The 23,526-nt window shown below is 38.0% G+C and overlaps 1 protein-coding gene across 6 annotated transcripts in view; it reads right to left on the bottom strand.

The window, feature by feature from the left end:
• Positions 1-23,526, bottom strand: part of MPP7 (MAGUK p55 scaffold protein 7) — a 293,878-nt gene that overhangs the window by 74,052 nt on the left and 196,300 nt on the right. For all 6 annotated transcript variants that reach the window (XM_086714674.1, XM_086714672.1, XM_086714677.1 and 3 more), the window contains 5 exons: positions 18,852-18,933; positions 18,229-18,314; positions 13,916-13,990; positions 13,507-13,703; positions 12,951-13,015 (listed from right to left, as the gene is read on the bottom strand). In XM_086714674.1, coding sequence (XP_086570800.1) covers positions 12,951-13,015; positions 13,507-13,703; positions 13,916-13,990; positions 18,229-18,314; positions 18,852-18,933 — 505 coding nt within the window. The remainder of the gene's footprint in view (positions 1-12,950; positions 13,016-13,506; positions 13,704-13,915; positions 13,991-18,228; positions 18,315-18,851; positions 18,934-23,526) is intronic.

Genomic DNA, 23,526 nt, shown 5'->3' with positions numbered 1-23,526 from the left:
AGACACAGAATCTGAAACAGGCTCCAGGCTCCGAGCTGTCAGCACAGAGTCTGATGCGGGGCTCGAACTCACGGACCGTGAGATCATGACCTGAGTCGAAGTCGGCCGCTTAACCGACTGAGCCACCCAGGCGCCCCTCATATTCGTTTTAAAAACAAGGGTCTTTTTATCGTATGCTGGTCTTCTCAGGCACCTTGCTAGACTCCCTTAACTCAGTCCTCCCTAAATGAACTTCATGACACGTGAACCTGTGGCAGTCTCTTGCTACACGTGTCAGACTAAGCATTTAGGCCAGAAGGAAACACCACCATGATGCGCATATATTAAAACACACTGGCCATGTTTTTCCCTTTGCCACCAGAAAGGACAATTTTCTCTAAGAGCAGGAGCTGAGTGGAATGGATAGCTATAATCTGTCATCAGGGCTTGCGAATTCAAAAGCCTTCAGAAGCTAGACAGGCCGAAAAATCTTAAGTTGTCTTCCATCGACATGAATGCGTTTTGCACCACACACTCAGTCCTCAGAGAAACAGGGTGTCCCATTTTTCTTAAACACAATCTGGCTATATTTATTTCCACCACATTGGAGAACATGGATCCCAAGGAATGCATCACTGGTATAACACAAACACCAGCACAGCTGTTAGGAGAACGTCTACGGACGTCCCGCCTCAGCATGGCAAGACCGTAAGTGGTGGGCACTGTGCTCAACCAGAGACCTTATGCTCCATTTACAGAGTCAGTTGTAACTCGGCTCCAGCTGGTCATCAGAAGATGAAGGCCTAGTGTAGTCACGTCTTCCGTTTCGTCAAAGGAGTCAGAAATTTTTACGTGGAATTTCTCAAATTTGTGGGCCTAAGAAAAATATATATTTTGTCCAAACATAGCCTAAAGACTGTGCACTACCAGCTGGATATGAATCACTGTATGATGCATGATATTCCCATTTTACCGAGATGGTGCCCTCTTCTCGTCTGTAATTGGGTGATGTAGCATGGTCTCCTGGAAACAGAAAGCCCTCTGCCTTTTCCTAAAAATTACTCAGGGGCGTGGGGTATCTGCATGTTTTATCTCACCTGCTAATGCCAAGTTCTTTTAATCTAAAGCACTCCTGGAGGCTCAGTTCCACCCCATCTAGTCTGCTTTGGGGCTCTGTTCAACCAAAGTCCTTCTGATTTCAAGACTTTCAAGTCTTTACCATCAGCCCCATCATCACCGTCTAAGAATGGACCCTATTTCCCTCCCCACTAAAACACTTCTACTTTCAACTACAAAAATGGCCTTAAACTCAACTGCTATCTTTCTTTCACTATCCATTCTTATTCCTTGACACCTTGCAATTTAGCTTCTCAGAGTTATCAGTGATTTTAGATAACAATGGAGCTCTTGCTAGATCGGATGGCATTTTATCCAGACCTCATTTTCCTGTAGTTTTTCACTATCCAGGAAGCCAGCCCCTACTGTGGTCTCAGGGTTCCAGAGCACAGCAGAGAAAGCACACACACATTGTGTCACCCAAATCTAAATAGGCCTGGTGCTTTGCAACAGTCACCTCTCCCCATGTGACTCCTTCCACCTTCATCCCCTGCTGCTAACTATAATTCCACCTTACGCCTGGTGCCCAATTGTAACGTCATCTCTTACGGGACCGAGTCCTTCACTGCTGGGATGATCATCCCCTCAATCCTTGAATTACAGCATTTTATGTGACTCTCATCAGATACCGCTTTATACCACAGTCACTCACTGGATGGATACACACTACCATCTAACTGAGGTTAATGCCCTTCAAGTCAGGGAAAGTAGGTACCTCTATTTTTGAGAGAGGTAGAAGCTTGTAGTAATGTCTGCCCATCTCTTCACATCTCCCTTTTGGCCAACGGACATTAGCACATGTGATGTGAGCAGAGGCTTCACATACACACTGGCGATTTTTTTCTCTGTCGCCGTCTGGAACCATGAGATGCTTTACGGACTAGTGTCCTGGAGGATGAACAACTACAGGACACAGAAACCAGTGGACCCAGTGAGCCCCCTACCCCTCAGACCAACCAGAGCCCAGCCAAACCACCAGACTGCAAAGATTCAGCAAGCTGACACAGACCAGAAGAACCACTCAGCTGACCACAGAATCAGGGCAATAAATACTTGCTGCCTGAAGCCATTAAAGCTTCTAAGGGTGTAAGGAGAAGGGATTAACCAATATACAGAATCTTTGGCACACTGTACTGTTCTGAAATGAGTAAAGAAAGAATGAAACTTCAACTCCTGTCTGATCATCTACTTCTAGTTTTTCTAGCCTAAAAACGGGAATACTCTAGATTTCGGCATGGAGTTTCTGGTTTGTTTTGTACAATGAAAAACTAAAGGGCAGCATGCTGTCAAAGATCAAGTACAGGCATTCCACGTGCACAGATATATATGTGGAACAGGATGTACCATTCACTGTCTGTAGGTCCTTAGGTGTTTCCCGTAAACTTTCTGAACTTCAGTTTCCCTTCAGTAAAGCGGAAAAAATACCACCAGTCTCACAGCATTTGAGATAATATATACTAAATACTAAATATAGTATCTGGCAAATTTCTCCAATAACCAAGAGACATTGTCTAAAATTAAGGAGGGTGAAGCAGTCATCTCGAAAGCTGTGTTTCCACACAGTCACCTGTCACGAGCGCAAGTAGGGAACTAGTCAGTTACCTACAAGGCAAGGGCGGGAAAGGTCTGATGTGAGATGTAGATGAAGAGAATTCTGACGCCTTTAACAATTTCCAGAGACCTTGGCTTTTGCTTATAACATCCCTTGGCGTGGCCACACTGGAAAATTTTCCCTTCCGATACAGATTAGCGCCTTAATCATAGGCTTAGTTATAGTTGGGGCTGTCCAATCAATGGTTATGTAGAGGGGTGTTGTGCGAAGAATAAATCATTAGAAGACAAAAACCAAAAAGTTACTTTGGAAGAAGTTATTTCGAAGCTTCGACTAATTAACAGCTAACCAGATAATTTAGAAAAGTCCAGCCGCTGTTCACTACATAAAATGACTTCACCACAGTTTTCGTCTTCTATCCAAAGACATACGATGATTTACAAAAATACAGCATCTGGAGAGCTTCTTGGACAGCACCACGAAAGCACACTATGAATTCCTTTATGTCCAACCCACTGAGCCTGTTTCACATAAAGGTTCATGCTACCCCCCCACCCCCCCACCCCCCCCACCGGAACATCAGAGCATGCTAGGGCGGATATGCTCATTTAAGATAAAACAACATCGTGGTTTTGAAGAAAGCAACAGAAAGAAAGAAATCCTCTTCCATGACCGATTGCTCACCTATATAGGTTCCACTGTGGCTACCAGCATATTCAGCATCTTCTGGATGGAGGGTAAAAGCATACAGAACAAAAGCCGAGAAATAAAGCAGAACAGTTAGAGAAGCCCAGCCACAGATGCAAAAAATAAATCACTCAAAACGATTCTGTAAAGCACAGCGTCAACCAGCCCTCACAATGCCACTCTTAAACATAAAACATTTTGTTTTATATTTAAGTTTCGAGTCATGTTTCAAAACATCATGCGATTTGTTTTTTAACCTTCCGCAGGGGTTACCTGATGCAGTTCCAAGGAAATTATAAAAGGTCTGCCTACGATGTTTCTACTTTTCACAGGTAAGAAAATCACCACACTGGATCCCCAAAGTGAACCTATTTTTGTAAATCAGGCTCTTGGATAATATGTAAAATACAGAACTTATTTCGGCTCTCTGGATTAGAGAGAAAGGTTACAACGAAGACACAGTCTTTTCTTTTGATGGGAAGACATTCTGTGTTGGGAAGAACTAAAGGCAGAATATTTCTATTTTGATTTTGACTTTGAAAAATGAACAGAGGAAAGCAGTTTAAAACAAACAACGTGCTACTCATTATTTCTTGGAGTTAAATGAAAACTGGGTTATGCGTATCTTTCAAATTTTAATTTAAGTAGCGGGGCACTTATTGCTTTAGAACCCTAATCTTTGCATCAATGTACTTCTGGAACTGAGAACACAGCTTGTGCAGACGTCAAATAGTTGAGAAGATGCCCCTGACATCCTTATGTCAAAGTGAGGATGTCGATATATTTGAACAGCATTGAGACTATTGGCAGAGGATAAAACAACGTACTATTGCAGATTACTTTCTATATTTCTGCTATATGAAACAAAAATAGTGCAGTTCTTTCTAAAACAAAGTCCAATCATGATTTTCAGTTACTGTAATGTCAAGAGGGACGTCTGGATGTACAACATCTTTTATAAACTACTTGCTATGTTCAATTTAATCCGCCCAGATGTGTACTAAACAAAATTAGTAGACTACGCCAGGGAAACTTTTATACATGTACCTTTAATTTCCTCTGAGAAGCACAAAGAAAATGAGAAAGCAAATGATTAAATGTGCAGAAAACACAAAGTAGGAAGAAGATGCATCTAAGGGAAAAAAAAAATCCACCTACCACACTCAACTGTTTCCACATCTTAGAAAAGCCAAAGGGAAAAAAAATGTATTTTAAATATTTCAAAGTTGTTAGTCAACAAATAAATAGAATTCATGAAAACCTACATTTTAGACTGCACTGGAGTCTTGGTCTAAAAAGAAGGTGTATACCAAAAGCAGTAAAAGCACAAGCCTTCATTCAGCTTATTAAGTGCCCAAATGGGAAAAATGAGGAAAAAACTTTTTTTTTTTCTTCTTCAAAATAACACCTTCAACAGGGGATTATCTTCATAGCACAGCTCTGTCTGTAAACTAATCTATCTATTCAATACATAGGATGCATACTTAGACAACCCTTAAAACGCCCTTAAAATGTCTAGGTACCCTATAAATTTAACAATATTCTGGCAATTATCAACTTATTACAAATATGAAGTGAGTCAGGCAGAACCCTTTACTTCTTTTTGTCTATATTATTTGATGAAAAGTATTTTTTTTTGGTCATGCATCCTACTGTTTATTTTTTTTTCAATACATGAAATTTATTGTCAAATTGGTTTCCATACAACACCCAGTGCTCATCCCAAAAGGTGCCCTCCTCATGATGAAAGGTATTTTTTAAAAAACAGTCTAAAAATAGTCATTACTAATAGGACAGAAATTTAAGAGTTGCGTTTGACTTAGGAGACTCACCTTTGGTTAAAGGTGGGAAACAAAATCTGGCAATTTAATAGCAGCAAAATGTAACCATGAGTCAAGGGAGAGCATATTTTGCTATGAGACCTTGTAGAATGAACAGGACAGTTCTCTGCTCACTTCTCTCTCTAAACAGCAGAGTGTGCCAAAGGAAACACTTAGGAGAGAATGTGCACCATTTTATTTTTATCTTTCAAATACCTATGGGTCCTCCAACTACATTGGTTCTATCTGAACAGCATTAGTAAAAATGACAAGCATATCGTGTTATTCAGGCTCATATGATAAGTCACCCCAAGTTGTGAGTTTGTCTACACTCATTTCTTAGTAGCTGTGAAATGCCATGTACATCTAAGGCAAGTTATCAGGAAACAAATAATAAACTTTGCAATGTGGATTAGGACAAGCCAAGCAACCTAGGCTTAGTGGAAATAACACAAGCTGTGCTTCAGATGGGTCAATCTGCAAACTCAGACACGCCACCATTAAGTGGACTGTTAAACAGAAAGTATGTTTTCTGATAGGAACAACAGGACTGAGTGTTGCACCCCGATTACAGAAACAGTGTCGTGTAAATCAGATGACAAAAGCCATGGATCACACACACACGTGCAAAAAAACAAACATCGCCATATCACATAGAGTATGGTATGTTTCATATTCTAATAAAAGGTTGTACATTCTCAGAAGAAGAGTATTTCCTCCACACTCTTACGTAGGAAGAGAATGACATTTTCTGCATGGTACACACGTGCATATATATCCAAGCAAGCATCATGCTTAATAGACATCCAACAGGAAAAGCAAAGAACACTTTTCCTTAACACTTAGCAAGTTCAAACAAAGAGGAAAATATACAAAAGGCTGATCCCAGAAGATACTTGGGATTACTGCAGGATTCTCAACTATGGTAAGGCACTGTTCTGTGTGCTTTAAATGCATAAACTTACTGAATTCTCCAACAACTCTGAAGCCAGTGCTATTATCTCCAGGTTACAGATGGGAATCAGAGGTACAGGGAAGCAAAACACTCTTGGGTGTGGACCCACACGATCTGGCTCCAGAGTCTGTGTTTTTAACTACTATACTATACCAATCACACCAAAATCACTTTTTAAATTACTCTAACTTCAGGCTAGGAAATACAAGTCAGGGGAGAGGTCAAATGAAGTAAGTTTCTTTTAATTTTCCTGTCTACTCCCACCATCTCCCAGCACATCAGCCTCTCACCCCCTCCTCCCCCAAAGCTTGAACCACCCAAGTGCATGTCTCCTGGCCAGAGAGGTACAGGAGACTCTTCCCAGCATTACCAGGAGTCCACTCTCCACATCAACACTGAAGAGCTGGATGGGAGAATTACAAAAATCACCGAGGAGAGGCCAACAGGGTCACAAAGAGTAATTTTGGCCAAAGAGAACAGAGTGGAAAGGCCCTCGTGAAGAGCATTTGATGAACTCAACATAACAGGGCAGGGGGAAATTTTCCACGCTGCTGGATGCTACTCTATGTAGAGCAGTGTCAGATACTCTTGACAAGAGGAGAAACTGTGTCTATATAGGTATGATAGCATTTACGGGGGCAAAGTTAAATCTCTACCCTAGAAGCTGCTTTCTTATGCCCCGCTCTGCCCCTATGCAATCTTCCCTAAAAGTCTGTAATAATCCATGACCAGTGACCACACCTCTAATTGTTAAGCAACTCTTTCTTACCTGCATGGTATTGGGTCCCCACGACAAAAGGCAAGAAACAGTATGGCATTAGAACCCTTCATATGGAAAGGCTAAACGCACACACCCTGATAGTGTTTTAGAAGCAACATCTTCATGGGGCGCCTGGGTGGCGCAGTCGGTTAAGCGTCAGGCTCTGGGCTGATGGCTCAGAGCCTGGAGCCTGTTTCCGATTCTGTGTCTCCCTCTCTCTCTGCCCCTCCCCCGTTCATGCTCTGTCTCTCTCTGTCCCAAAAATAAATAAACGTTGAAAAAAAAAATTAAAAAAAAAAAAAGAAGCAACATCTTCATTTATGGAAGTAGAACACAGTCTACTGAGATGAAAAGTGAGCAACAATAACTAGGCCGTCAGCTCAACCATCTCGTGGCATGAGCAGTCAGACATGCAATTTACAGCTTAGTTCATCTCCACCTCTGTCCACACAAACTCTGACCTCCGGCATCTCCCCAAAAACAGCAGTAAACATTAGGGGAAAAAAAGCCACATTCATTATTTTTTAAAACCCCACCAGTATTGAGAAAATATTTGCCAAAGTTTCAGGCATACAAATTTAACATAAGAACATAAGCAATCTACTTATTAATTTCTGAGTTAAGTTTATGTAGGAACATAATAAATAAGCATTGTTTAAGATGCCAAGAGCAAGGAGCTTACTCAACTTGAAAAGTTGTATTATAACAACCTGTAGAGTACGGTTATGTATATTATTCTCAAATTTTTGGCCTTCCAAGATACTGGTACCATGGAGAGAGAATTCATTTGCTTACTCAGTGTTTAAATCGTGCTGTTGGCAGGGGTGCCTGGGTGGCTCAGTCGGTTGAGCATCCAACTCTAGATTTTGGCTCAGGTCATGATCCCAGGGTCATGGGATCAAGTCCCGTGTGGGGTTCTACACTGAGTGTGAAGCCTGCTTGGGATTCTCTCTCCCTCTCTCTCAAAAATAAAAATAAAAAACAAAACTAAAACTAAAACATTTAAATTGTGCTGTTGATTGATTGTGATCTTCAATCCCCAAAATGCTTGTCTTTGAATGAACTCAGTTATATCCTGTTTGAATTCAATATTAAGTATTTATCCAATTAAACAAATATTGGCTTTGGCTCCAATTAAATATTTTCTTTTGTATCCACATGACAGCAGCCACAACTGGCTAAAACAAATTCTAAATATGGCATTTTGTGTTTTTACATTCTAATCTTTAAAAGGTCAAAAAATCATACCTTCTGGGTTTTAAGAGTACTATAGGGGCACCTGGTGGCTCAGTCGGCTAAGCATCCGACCTCAGCTCAGGTGATGATCCTCATGGCTCCTGAGTTCGAGCCCCGCATGGGGCTCTGTGCTGACAGCTCAGAGCCTAGAGCCTGCTTCGGATTCTGTGTCTCCCTCCCTCTCTGCCCCTCCCCAACTTGTGCTCTATCTCCCTCTCTCTCTCAAAAATAAACAAACATTAAAAAAAAATTAAAGCATTTTAAAGAACTGTTTTATAAAAGAAAAATTTTAAATTCATATTATTCAATCACCAGTATGAGAAATTTTCAGGTATTTATGCTTTGATAACTAGAAAAGGAAATTAATTACTGTAAATGAAGATCATACTGGAGTATTCTCCTGTAAAATACACTACTTTCAGTAGTGTATTTCAGAAAAGAAGAGCCTTTTCTGAATACCATGTAAACCAGATTTAAATATGTTATGGGGCACTGTGGTGGTTGTATCAGTTAAGCATCCAACTCTTGATTTCAGCTCAGGTTATGGTCTCACGATTCATGAGATCGAGCCCCGCACTGGGCTCTGTGCTGACAGTGCAAAGCCTGCTTGGGATTCTCATACTCTCTCTCTCTCTCTTTCTCCCTCTCTCTGCCCCTCTTCCCAGTCATGCTCTGTCTCTCTCTCTCTCAAAATAAATAAACATTTTAAAAAGAAAGAAAGAAGTCATATACTATTGAGGTCAAACTTATTAATGTTTGTAACTGTTAGGAAGACAATTCTTAACTTATAAACTTTAATTTCAACAAAAGGGAACAGACAATATTTTGATTAAAGAAAATCCTGTTTCTTTTTAAATGTTAGCTGATATCATACTGCTTTATATACATGCAGCTGAACTATGAAAAATAAGGTTTTGGCAGAAAACGATATAGAGCACTTTAAATTATAGCGACACAAGAATTGCAAGCTGCCAAGCGTCAATCACGAAAACTACTCCTGTATGTTACTTGACAATAAGATATGCTCTGAACTCATTTCCAAAACACTTAACCTGTATCTTTCATGTAATAATCTTTGAGTTGGCTGTGTCACAGAAAGCCTATCATACTTCTAGGTCTGCTCTTCTCCGTGACTAATGTAAATCCACTGTGTAAGAACCTATCATCAGATGAAAGGAGGGAACACAGACTTCCATGACAAATGTCTTTGTTGGGTAAACTATTCTTCGAAAAAAACAGGAGGTGAGTAGAGGAGATAAGTCCCTCTCTCAAGCTTCTAAGATTTAATTACGCTCTAGTTTTAAGAGTTCGTATTTTTCAGGAATGTTTAATTTCAAGGGACAAATTATTTTCTTTGAGAGGCCTATGTTTTCAGTCTGTATTAGATATGCCATGATTCTTAAGGAGAGGAAATAACCAGAGGCACCCCAGTGGCTCAGTCGGTTAAGCATCCGACTTTAGCTCAGGTCATGATCTCGCAGCTTGAGAATTTGAGCCCCGCATCGGGCTCTGTGCTGACAGCTCAGAACCTGGAGCCTGCTGCAGATTCTGTGCCTCCATCTCTCTGTGTTCCTCCCCTGCTTGCATTCTGTCTCTGTCTCAAAAATAAATAAAGATTAAAAAAATAAATTTTAAAAAAGAGGTGCGGGGTAGGAAATAACCAAGCACCAAAGAGGACTACCACAGAGTTTTGCATGAGAATGCCAGCTTTAAAGTCTGAAGAAGTCAGTATTCTGGCTCTTGATTTTATCTACCATGGAGCCAGGGTCTAGAGCTGTAGCAGAAACATAAATGCAAAGATAATAGTCCTGGATCCTCTGTTTCTATCTTGACATTGACTGAAGCCCTATAGTTTCAGAGTTTTTCCTCCATGCAAACTTTAGTTATGATGATACACTGTGAGTCAAATAAAGACTAAACCCATAGTAATACAAGCAATTATTTTGTGAAAAAAGTTAACTGGCCAACTTGATATATATTACCTGAGTCATCATCCTAAAATTCAATGTTTAACACTATCTCCTAGGTTTTAAGTGTACTTGTAAAATTTAGTACAGAAAATTATCAACGTGACTATTTTTTAGTAAGTGTATAAACACCAACATGACAGAATTCTTTTAAAAACATTTACATTAAGTTAGAAACTTTTCTTAACACCTAGTCTGTGAATTATTATTCAAAGTCATATAAATAAGGGGCACCTGGGTGGCTCAGTTGGTTAAGCATCCCCCTTTGGTTCAGGTCATGATCTCACAGTAAGTGAGTTCGAGCCCCTCATCAGGCTCCATGATGACGGTGCAGAGCCTGCTTCGGATTCTCTCTCCCCCTCTCTCTCCGACCCTTCCACTCGCTCGCTCTCTCACTCTCTCTCAAAAAATAAACTTAAAAAAAACCCTAAAGTCATGTAAATAAAAGATTTTATATCAACTTTATTTTTTTTCATAGCATTATTCTGTAATTTAGCAAAGAGCATGATAGATGTCTTATCCTAAAAATCCAAGTACCGAATGTTGAAGTCCAGGAAGCGTTAGGTCAAATGGCCTTTACAAGTGTAGTTATATAAACAATCACTAACAAATACACAGATTACAAAACAAAGTGCTTTTAAATGACTTTAAAAATGTTAAGAACCAGTATAATAATTTTGGCATAACTTTTGAGTTCAGAGATTTAGGAGACAGCATTAAAAAAAACTTCGAATGGAATTTTATTTAATTTTTTTAAATGTTTATTTATTTTTGAGAGAGAGAGAGAATGTGAGCAGCAGAGGGGCAGAGAGAGGGAGGGAGACATGAATTTCGAAGCAGGTTCCAGGCTCTGAGCCATCAGCACAGAGCCTGACGTGGGGCTCGAACTCATGAACCGTGAGATCATGACCAGAGCCGAAGTCAGACGCTTCACTGACTGAGCCACCCAGGTGCCCTTCAAATGGAATTTTAATTGATAATAAAAGTCCTAGATTCCTATTTAATCTCCATAGAACTATACTGTTTCTTTGAATAAGGCCATATTTTCTATTCGCTAGTGATCTGGATAATATTGACCAGATTTGTTTTTATTTAAAACCAGGGAACATCTGTAGATGAGAACAACTAATGTGTCTCTCCGTGAATCAAGTCTAATTTTAAAACAAGAGAAAAGATGGAAGTGAATGGAGAATCAGTGAACATTCCTAAATGGTATTTTTAAGAGGCAGAAAAAGAAAGAAAAAAAACCCCTCAAAACAAAACAAAACAAAAAACCCTAACACATTCAGATAAAAGTATTTAGGTAATTTTGGAATAAGTATTTCTCAGATTCAAATATTAAGGTATTGTCATATAAAAAAACTATGCATATTAACAGACAAAAACCATTCATTAAATTAACACCTCTACATAAACACACACATACACACACACACACAACCCCTCTCATATTCACACACATTTATACTAAAACCAGTTTGAGGAGAGCTATTACAAAGACAATACATACCTACTCTGTGTAGTTCTTTAAAGAAACATATTTATAAAAACTTTCACTAAATGAGAATTCATAATTATATCAAACTAGACATTTCTGAGCTGCCTAAGACTCAAACAAATTGGGAGTATGGATTCAGATTCAAGTAGAATTACATCGATTTCCTTTTCCAGTTACACACACTTTATCCCATATGCACCAAATATCTTCGAAGGGGGCAGGCCCCAGTTTAGAAATCCTTCAAAGAGCAAGTCAGGTGGATACCCCACAGCCCCTGCCAGCGAAAATTCATCACACTTAAAAACGATGCAACATTCTGGTTAAGCTGTAAGCTTTCTGATGTCACAATCCATGTGGCATTCTATGACAAGTGTGTTTTCCTTCTGCCCAGACTTAACGGAGCAAGAACAAGCAGGCTTTTGAATCCGTGCTCCACTTGAAGTATTTGCTTGCTCTGTGAGATTTATACTCGACTGTAGTTTGGCTCTCTTATAATGTAATTCCTGGGCTATACGCGTCTACAAACTGACAGAAATAACAGGAGATGTGAAAAATGCAACAATACTAAAACCAGATGTTGGTGTAAAATTCCAGGACCATTTATTTGTGCATTCTGCCTTTTAATGTACAATCTCTGTGTTGAAAACAAAAGGCTTTTTTTACTCTGAAAATGCCTAGAACCAGGAAACGTTTAGAGGAGATGAAGTAGGGAATTTATGGGATGGGGATTTGACAGGGGTGAGGCGTGGGGAGTAAAGAGAAGCTGAGAGAAGGGCAGTATGAAGCGGGGGGGGGGGTGAGCTAGGGGGGGTAGGGAAAGGCATCTAAATCCACACTATCTTTTTCAGTAATCCTACCTCGTCCTTTTCCTGCTCTTATTTTGTTTTAACCTAGTCTCGTAACAACTCCAAACAGGCAGGTTAAAGGTCAGAGTTCCTGTGATTTCTGGATAAGCAAGGAAGAAAGAAGAACAACGGTTCTTGGGCACAAGAGCCTTTGTGCCCAAGAGAGTGGTGGGTTTTCTCCCCCTAATTTGACCAAGAAGTATCCTCCCCAAACCTTCCAGCTTGGGAGAAATCAAAGAGTTGCACTTTAGGTTACATTTGTAAAACACCTACATTCAGGAGCCAAGGAGAGTAGTAGTTATTTTCTTAAAGTGTGAGCCATGGGTTTATTATAAACCCTGCAAACACCCCTCTCTTCCAAAGATTCACTTCAATATTCTACTATGAATTTCTTATTTGTTTGGCTGCCATGAAACGATGACCCCAAAGCTATCACAGGGCAATACGAGCTCTCGTTCTACCACAAACACCTGCTTTAATAGTCAAAAATAAACAGCAAGATTTGGTTACTCTGCATTTTTATTAACAAACTTACATGATTTCCTGTTGGAAACTTTCAAGGGCTGAACTAATATTTCTGGTCGTCTCAGAGCCAATCTCCTGGGGGAAAAAGAAGGTCAATGCCTATCAATTTTCAGTACAGATCCAAGATTAATATAACACCAAAATATTAAAAGTCCCAAGGAAAAAAAAAAAAAGCGGGAAGCCAGGGGAAAAATGGACACAATGCAATCTATTCAAATTTAAAAAATGAGTCCTCTAACTTCCCAAGTTTTAGAAATCCTCCCCACTCCCAAATCACTCTTCTTCTTTTTCCATCTTTCACATCAGTACAGCTTCGGATATTAATGTGCTATTTTTCCATTTGCTTCATAACAAAAACCGAATATGACCCCGGTACCGTCGTGTTATTTTTGGTCATTATTCATACTTAGTTAGACAAAACAGAAACCCAAACCTGGGGGGGGAATAAAGGATTCCGAAGCAAGGTTTCAGTGCTTATTTTATCACAACTATCCTCGAGTGATATTTTGCAGAGAACAAAAGGTCACTTGAAGCAAAAGCCCAGGAATGGTGCACCAGTTGCTCACCTTTCCTGGAAATGCCTTGAGGGAATCAAGCCTGCCCTGGGATTGGCGTCACCTTCATGTGTCGCTTGCCACCATGTTGCATCATCTTGGCTCATAATCTGAAGGATATCTCCCTTTTTGAAAGAAAGCCCAGCTTCCTTACATGGAATCGCTTTATCCTCATTAGGGTCATAGTCAAAGAGGGCTTTGATAAACATCTGGAAGAAAGTTTCATTTAAAAGGAGTAAATACAAAAAAATAAATGTGGAGGGGCCAACATTCTCCTTTGATTTAAGAATACGCTTTTTTTAAAAAGAGATTATTAAAATCCACTTGCTGTGACAAAGAGGATATGTATTAGAAGGAAAAACGTTAGTGCCCACCCCCCGCCCCGCAAAACAAACCCAAAAGCTTCTTAAGTAATGATTACCTTGCCTTCCTTAGACGGCGTCTCCTCTTTGATGCTGGGTATAATCTTAAATGTAATTGCTCCCTGAGACTGAGCCTGATAACAGAGGAAAGACTTATCAGAACACTTGTAGAGCCAAGGAGAAGGCAGGCAAAAAAGGTAGAAAATGGAATGATTCTGAAAATTTACAAGCTTGGGGTTTCTACTCTTAAACCAAACTGAGGAAACTATTTTTGTAGAAATTCCTGTAATATGAGAAAGCACTCAAGTTTGTCAAGTTAAAAAACATGAAACACCAAATCCACATTTACCTCCTGTGCACTTTTCAAATGCCAATGAACATATTACCATCCATGTTGAGCAACTTCATAGAAACACAGAATATGCACAGTGCCTTCTACAGACAATATTATACGGTGAGAACAGATGATGTGCAAGGTTCAGGCTATTACATTTAAGTAGCGGCATCCATGTTTTTAGGGTCAAAATACCTGAACTGTCAGCAACGCAGTTATAAATACATGATTCAATTGTATACATATTAGCTGCAAGGCTCATCAGAAAAAAATAATGAAGAACATCCAGTGCTATTAAATTCTGGTCAGTGAGTAAAATACCAAATGTAATAGCTTAATTAAAAGGTAAAGAGAGGGGTGCCTGGGTGGCTCAGTCGGTTAAGTGTCTGACTTCAGCTCAGGTCATGATCTCGCAGTCCATGATTTTGAGCCCCGCATCGGGCTCTGTGCTGACAGTTCAGAGTCTGGAGCCTGCTTCCGATTCTGTGTCTCCCTCTCTCTGCCCCTCCCCTGTTCATGCTCTGTCTCTGTCTCAAAAATAAATAAAAACATTAAAATTTTTTTTAAAAAAAAGGTAAAAAGACATCCATTCTAATTTCATTAAGGCAAGCAAAAACAATATGTGCAATTCTTTTCTGACCATGTCAGATGAGAACAGGTCTCCCTTTAATATACTCTCATGTCATTGTCTATTCCTCTTTTTAGCCTTTATCATAACTGTACTTAAATAATCATTTATGCAATTATTTCTTTTTTTCAAAATATTTTTTTTCTTTTTTTTTTTAAATATATGAAATTTATTGCCAAATTGGTTTCCATACAACACCCAGTGCTCATCCCAACAGGTGCCCTCCCCAATACCCATCACCCACCCTCCCCTCCCTCCCTCCCCCCATCAGCCCTTAGTTTGTTCTCAGTTTTTAAGAGTCTCTTATGCTTTGGCTCTCTCCCACTCTAAAATTTTTTTTTCCTTCCCCTCCCCCATGGGTTCCTGTTAAGTTTCTCAGGATCCACATAAGAGTGAACACATATGGTATCTGTCTTTCTCTGTATGGCTTATTTCACTTAGCATCACACTCTCCAGTTCCATCCACGTTGCTACAAAGGGCCATATTTCATTCTTTCTCATTGCCACGTAGTACTCCACTGTGTATATAAACCACAATTTCTTTATCCATTCATCAGTTGATGGACATTTAGGCTCTTTCCATCATTTGGCTATTGTTGAGAGTGCTGCTATAAACATTGGGGTACAAGTGCCCCTATGCATCATCACTCCTGTATCCCTAGGGTAAATTCCTAGCAGTGCTATTGCTGGGTCATAGGGTAGGTCTATTGCAATTATTTCTTAACATCTGTTATCCCTGCTAAGTTGTAAGCTCTGTGACAGCACTGAATATCTGGCACATATATGAGAAGAATGAGGGAGGAAAGCAAAGAGGAAGGCAGCATGAGGCAGATAGGAAAGGAAGGAGGCAGGAAGGAGGGAGAGACAGGAGAATGGGGGGATATCTCTGAGGCTTACTGTCAATGGTGTGCTCATACACCAGGGCTCTGCTGTGGAAAAGAAAGAAAAGAAAAGAAAAGAAAAGAAAAGAAAAGAAAAGAAAAGAAAAGAAAAGAAAAGAAAAGAAAAGAAAAGAAAAGAAAAGAAAAGAAAAGAAAAGAAAAGAAAAGAAAAGAAAAGAAAAGAAAAGAAAAGAAAAGAAAAGAAAAGAAAAGAAAAGAAAAGAAAAGAAAAGAAAAGAAAAGAAAAGAAAAGAAAAGAAAAGAAAAGAAAAGAAAAGAAAAGAAAAGAAAGAAAAGAAAAGAAAAGAAAAGGAAAGAAAAGGAAAGAAAAGGAAAGAAAAGGAAAGAAAAGGAAAGAAAAGAAAAGAAAAGGAAAGAAAAGAAAAGAAAAGAGAAAAGAAAAGAAAAGAAAAGAAAAGAAAAGAAAAGAAAAGAGAAAAGGCCCTGATTTGTATTGTTTGCCAATTTTCATGGACCACAGCCAGCTTCCATTTACCAGCGTGACGTACCTAAGTCAAGCTGGGAAAAGCCGCATAGACTCAGGTCGTGCAAATGTAAAGAGCCAGCTCCAGTACAGCACAGAGACTCAAGTAAAGTGAGGTTTTAACAGTACAAATACCAGAATTTTATAACAGGAGTGATTTCAAAATGGCACTGTCATTGTTATTGCTTACCATAAAAGAATTCACAAATCTTTTTAAAAAAGTTTTTAAATGTTTATTTTGAGAGAGATAAAGAGCCAACAGGGGAGGGGCAGAGAGAGGGAGACAGGGAATCCCAAGCAGGCTGTGCACCGTCAGCACAGAGCCCGATGCGAGGCTCGAACTCACAAACCATGAGATGAGTTGGACTACTTAACTTACTAAGCCACCCGGGTGCCCCAAGAATTCACAAATCTTATTAGGAATTCATATAATACTGAATTGCATAGGTAGAGAGAAAGCAAGTCTTCTTTATGATCCCTTCCCATTCTACTAGTGCGTATGTGTGTTAATGTATACAATGCCCTTAGAACAGTGACCTTTAAGGGCTCAACCACCATAAGCAGTTACTAGTATTACTAAGTCACACCCGTCTATCAGCCATTGTGATTGGCTCACAGTACTGCACCATACAGGTGAATGATTATCAATCAATGCAACCGTCCTGCTATTTCTAAATATTTTTTAAATCTTACTTATATAATACATTTGCCAAATTATGTCCTCAGGGTTATTTCCAAAAACTGAATTTCTTGATTAAGGATATGTAAATTTAAAAATTTTGATAGTTTCAGATAGCTGTCTCAAAAGGATTTACGACCAGAAGCACATAAGTATGCATCTGTGTCCCCAGAATCTGACTGACTGTAGCCATTATCAAGTTTTTAAATCCCTCTAATCCCATATTTTTCAGACACCATGTTTCTTTTATAAATTTTTCTATGTTTTCTTATTGATTTTTATGAACTCTCTACACATTAAAATACCTTCTGTCACATACACTGACAATATTTTTCCTAAGTCTCATGTGTCTTTCAAGCTATATATGGCATCTTTTTCTGTACAGGAAGTGTTCAATTCTAGTAACCACAGCAATTATTTTTCTGTTTGAATTTCACATCAAGTTTAAAAAGTCTTTCTTTACTTTTTTATTTTTTTAAGTTAATTTATTTATTTGGGGGGGGGGGTGGTGGGTAGAGAGAGTGGGGGAGAGAGAGAATCCCAGGCAGGCTCCACACTCAGCATGGGATCATAACCTAAGTCCAGATCAAGAATCAGATGCTTAACTGACTGAGCCATCCAGGCGCCCCTGATTTCTTTAAATATTTAATTCTTTGGGGTTTATTTTTGCGTGTAGTGTAAAACAGGAACTGTTTTTTCTAACTGAATCATCAATTCATCCAATAACATTTATAAAAGGATTTCACAGCTTTCCCATGGATTTAAAATGCTATCTTAATCATATATAAAATTTTCAAAAATATGGAGGTCTGCTTGAAGATACTAAACTCTATTTCTGTATGTTTATGCTTTCATACATTAACAGAGACAGTCTCCCTTCATTTTATCCTTACAAATAAACTGGAGAATTTACACTGTCAAGGCCTAAAATAATTTTGTTCGTTTTAGATTTCACAGGACATCTAAGTTAGTTTCACTGTTTTATATGCCTAGAAAGCATAGCCTACAGTCTGGCCATGTCGATGGAAAAAGGGAAAAGAAAAATACGTCACCAACAACAAAGTAGGTCCCCTCTATTAAGTACCTCATTTGGGATGGGCCCTGTAATAAACTCTTCACATACATTAGTTCATTTAATCCTCAAAACACTCCAGTGAGATATTTACCTTTTATTTTCATTTGTAAATGAAAACACTGAGGCAATGCAAAGATTAAGGTATTTTCCAAGGACATACAGGGATTAAGTAATGAAGATGGGATTTGAACTCTAGACTGACAAATCCAAATCCTGTGTTTATAACCAAGTCTGAAACATACTGATTCAATTTCATTTTTTATTGCAGTTTTAAAACAAATTTCAGCTTACCAAAATCTGAATTATTTCTTCAGGCCTTTTATCTTCGACTGGAATCCCATTCACTTCCCTAAGTTCATCACCAACATGAATAAGACCTGAGAAGTAGCAAATTCGGGAAATTAACAGACTTACCTACAAAAGAACTGCAATTTGCAATTGTATCTATACTTAAAGCATTGTTTGGTTCCTTTAATACGTTTGAGGAGACCTTTATGCTTCTCAGGTTTCAGATTCTGTGCCTCTAAACAGCAGAACCAAAGACTACCACATTAAAATGCCGGCAAAAGAAAAGACATCAGCATCCTGGTCTTTGTCTAGAAATGTACATTATTTTCACTTAATAAAAGAATCTGTATTTTGTTTTAAAGGCTGCACACTTTCAGTAGTACTTTTCAAGTGAGGAACACTTGAAGCATATCTTACTATAGCTTCAGAAGTCCATGTAACTGTAAAGCAGAATGAGATTTATCGTTTATTTCAACAGATTCCCACGGTTCAACAGAAGGAAATTTCTTATTCCTTGTTTTGATGGATTACATCCAAAGATCATTTATCCTCTTAACTACATGTTGGAGATGTTGCCCGTGAAATGCACCATGGCCTGTCCATGCGCCTAGTGTTGAAACCCTTACCACTTCTGTCTGCAGCTCCTCCTCTCATGATTCTGGCCACAATAATGGCCCCCGTCTGCTCGTCTTTCTTAATGGTGGCTCCCTTTTAAGAAAAAGAACAAAAAGTACTTGTGGGTAAAGGCGCATAGTGGTTGGCAGGAAAGGAGGCAGAAATAAGAAGATTCATCTGGAAAGAGTGAAAGCAATTACAAAAAATTAAAGGTATGAGGCAGGACAAAGAGACATCATGCCCCTTTGTCTTACAAAGCACTCCTGACTTGGTACAGATTTTCAATCAGACACATCATGTAAGGTTTTCAGCACAATTTAAAGATTTTTCAAATCTGTAAGCTCTTCAACATTATGAAAAGTAGAAATCTTCTCTTTCCATTATACTACTTTATATTTGAATACTATTTGTTTTTTCCCCTTGACAGCATTGGCTCATTTCACTTTGTCCTTCTAATGCCCCATGAAGAAGGGAGGCCATATTGAGAAGGTTAAGTGAATACAAAAATCTCATCAAAATTAGAAAACTAAGACCCAGGCCATCTGGCTTTTAGTTTAGTGATACTTCTATAATAGCATTATAGCAAAGGAACTCAGACATAATGATAAAGAAAGAGAGAGAGAGAAAACTGCGAAATTAGTCGCATTCCTTACCTAATGCTAAGATAAATTAATGGAAGAAAGATCTGTTACTCCAAGGTCTTTATGTACCAGGACTGTGCTAAGAACAAGCAGAACTAACATTCTGGCATAAGATTAGGAACAATTTTAAAGAGTCCAGAAATTCTTCATTTATGGATGTTCAGAAGCTAACTGAATGCTGCTTATAACAACATCAAGCACAAATGGTTACTTTGAACATCTTTTTATGACTTTCCTTCTAAGAAACTGGCATTGGTGTGGGAAAGCGTTCTACATGGCATCACATAGCTAAAAAGATGCACATTGGGTGACGGCAGAATTCACACCCTGAAAAAGAAAGTGGAATTTTCCCACAGGTCAGTAAACATGTTTATATCGTTAAAAATTAGTTATGTAAACAAAATTAGGAATCCATTTGTAAAAAGTACATTTTATTTGACAGCTATCACATGCATATCTAATAGTAGTAAAAAAAAAAATCAAATAATTAAGTAATCTGAGTATTTTGTGGCATTCTTCATCACCAAGCATCCATTCAAATCCAAAGACTTGAATGAGCATCTCTCCACAATCATAAAAACCAAACCCATAAAGACCCACCAATTAATGGTAATTTTTGCCTTTATTTAAATAGTTTACTTAGAGCTAAGATGACTAGAAATGCAATATTTAATAAAACTGGTATGATTAAATAAACTTTAATTTTCCTTAACAATATCTCCAACTTTTTCATCAAAGTATGGCTAATAGCAAAAGGGTCTGATAACCTAAGATTAATTACCCATTTTTTTGGAGTGTTTTTTTTTAACCAATTTTTTCTTTTTTTTTTTTTACAGAGGTAAAACTGGCAAGTAACATTATAGGACTTTCAAGTATACACCATCATAATTGGCCATCTGTATGCACTACACAGTGATCACCGCTATAAGTCTAGTTACCACCCATCACCATATAATTGACCCAATTTTGTCCCCACCCCCAACCTTCTGGTAGCCACCAATGTGTTGTATCTATGAGTTTGTTTTGTTTGTTCATTTGCTTTTTTCTAAATTTCACATATGAATACAATGATATGATAATTTGTCACTCTCTTATTTTACTTAGTATAACACCTTCAAGGTCCATCCATGTTGTCACAAATGGCAAGACGTCATTCCTTTTTAATGGCTGAGTAATACTGCACTGTGGATATGTGTGTGTATGTATGTGTGTACGTATGCATATGTATTTGCCATATCTTCTTCACCTATTCATCCACCAGTGGACACTTAGGTCCTTTCCATATCTTGGCCATTGTATACGATGTTATAATGAACATAGGAGTGCATATACTTTTTCAAATCAGCATTTTTATATTCTTCAGATAAATCCTCAGAAGTGGAATAGATGGATATGATAGTCCTAGTCTTTATTTTTTAAGAGTATGGAGAAATCTCCAGAGTTTTTTCAATAGTGCCTGCACCAATTTACACTCCTGTCAACAGTGTACAAGGATTCCCTTTTCTCTACATCCCCACCAACAGTTGTTATGTCTTGTCTTTCTGATAATACCCGTTGTAATTGATGTGAGGTGATGTCAATTACAGTTTTGATTTGCATTTCCCTAATTATTAGTGATGTTGAACATCTTTTCATGTGCCTATTGGCCATCTGTATGCCTTCTTTGGAAAACTGTCTATTCATATCCTCTGTCTATTTTTTAATTGTGTTGTTCAGGTTTTTTTTTTTTTTTGTAATTGTATGAGTTCTTTGGATATTAATCCCTTATCGAATAAATGACTTGCAAAAACCTTCTCCCATTCAGTAGGTTGTCTTTTCATTTCAATGATGGTTTCTTTTGAGGTGCAGAGTTTGATGTAGTCCTATTTATTCTGTTTTTGTTTCCCCTGACTTTGGAGTCAGATCTACAAAAACATTGCTAAGACACATGTTGAGGAGCTTACCACCTATGTTTTCTTCTTCTAGTAATTTTACAGTTTCAGGTCTTAGATTCAAGTCTTTAATACGTTATGAGTTAATTTTTGTGTATAGAGCAAGACAGTAGTCAAGTTTCATTTACATGTGGCTGTCCAGTTTTTCCAATACTATTTATTGAAAAGACTCCCCTTTCTCCACTGCATGTTATTAGCTCTTTTGTTTAAATTAACTGTCCATGCATGTGTGGGTTTAATTTGGGGTTCTCAATTCTATTCCATTGATCAGTGTGTCTTTTTTAATGCCCATACCAAACTGTTTTGATTACTATAGCTTTGTAGTATAATTTCAAGTCAAGGGGCATGATCCCCTAAGCTTTTTCTTCCCAAGATTGCTTTGGCTGTTTGGGATCCTTTGTGGTTCCAAATTTTAGAATTATTTGTTATAGTTCCATGAAAAATAACCTTAGAATTTTGAGAGAGACTGCCCTGGATCTGTAGATTGCTTTGGGTTGTTTGGGCATTTTAACAATATTAATTCTTCCAGTCCATGAGCATGGACTATCTCCATTTATTTGTGTCTTCAATTCCTGTCATCAATGTCATAGTTTTCAGTGTACAGATCTTTCACTTCCTTGGTTAAACTTATTCCTAGGTATTTTTTTTTCTGATGCACTTTTTAATGAGATTGCTTTCTTAATTCCTCTGATTATCCATTATTAGTGTACAGAAATGCCACAGATTTGTTTTGTTAATTTTGTATCCTCCTACTTTACTGAATACATTTATTAGTTCTAACAGTTTTTGGTGCAGTCTTTTGGATTTTCTATATATAGTATTAGATCATCTGCAAATAGTGATAGCTTTAGTTCTTCTTTTCTGATTGGAGGTCTTCTTTTTCTTGCTTAACTGCTGTGGCTAGCCCTCCAGCAGTGACAAGAGTGTGCAATTCTCTTCTTGTTTCTGATCTTACAGGAAAAACTTTCAGCTTTTTACCATTGAGTATGATGTTAGTTGTGGGTCATATATGGCCTTTATTATGTTGAGGTATTTTCTATCTTTACTTACTCTGTTGAGTTTGTATCATAAATGGATGAATACTGTTAAATGATTTTTCTGCATCTACTGAGATATGATTTTTGTCCTTCATTGTGTTAATGTGGTTTGTCATGTTGATTGATCTGTGGGCATTGAACCATGCTTGGATGCCCGGACTAAATCCCACTTTCTCATGGCTTATGATCCTTTTAATGTATTGTTGAACTGAGTTTGCTAATATCTTGTTGAGAATTTTTTCATCAGTGTCATCAATGATATTGGCCTGTAATTGTGTGTGTATGTGTGCGTGGTGTTCTTGTCTGGTTTTGGTATCAGGGTAATGCTTCCCTGATAATATTACTTTGGAAGTACTCCCTCCTCTTCAGTTTTTTTGTAAGAGTTTAAAAAATATACAGATTAAATCATTGGAAGTTTGATGAAATTCATCTGTAAAGCCATCTGGTCCTAGAGTTTTGTTTGTTGAGAAATTCTGATTACTAATTTAATATCCTTGCTAGTAATTGGTCTATTCAGATTTTCTATTTCTTTATGACTGGTCTTGGATAATTGTATGTTTCTGGGACTCCATTTCTTCTAGGTTGTCCAATTTGTTGGTATATAATTTGTTCATAGTAGTCTCATGATTCTTTATATTTCTGTGGTGTTAGTTGTAACACCTCTATTTCTGATTTTACTTTAATCTTTTTCTTGATGAGTCTAGCTAAAGGTTTGTCAACTTACTTTTTTTCAAATAACCAACTCTTAGTTTCATTGACCTTTTCTATTGTTTTGTCTCTTTCATTTATTTCTGCTCTTTTTTTTACTTCTTTCCTTCTACTAACTTTGGGCTTCAAGTGTAAAATTCAATTATTTGAGATTTTTCTTGTTTATTGAGGTAGGCCTGTATTACCCCGAATTTCCCTTTTAGAATCCCTTTTGCTAAATCCAAAAATTTTGGTTTGTGGTGTTCCTATTTTCATTTTTGTCACTTGGTACTTTTTAATTTCTTCTTTGATTTCTTCAACGACCCACTGTTCAGTAGCATGTTGTTTGATCCCATTTTTGTGGTTTTCTCAATTTTCTTCTTGTAATTG

This window comes from Puma concolor, chromosome B4 (genome assembly GCF_028749965.1).
Source record: "Puma concolor isolate L17-30 chromosome B4, mPumCon1.1.hap2, whole genome shotgun sequence".
In the NCBI taxonomy this organism is placed as follows: Eukaryota; Metazoa; Chordata; class Mammalia; order Carnivora; family Felidae; genus Puma; species Puma concolor.
Note: the sequence above shows the minus strand (reverse complement) of the source record. Positions and strands in the feature narration are given on the sequence as shown.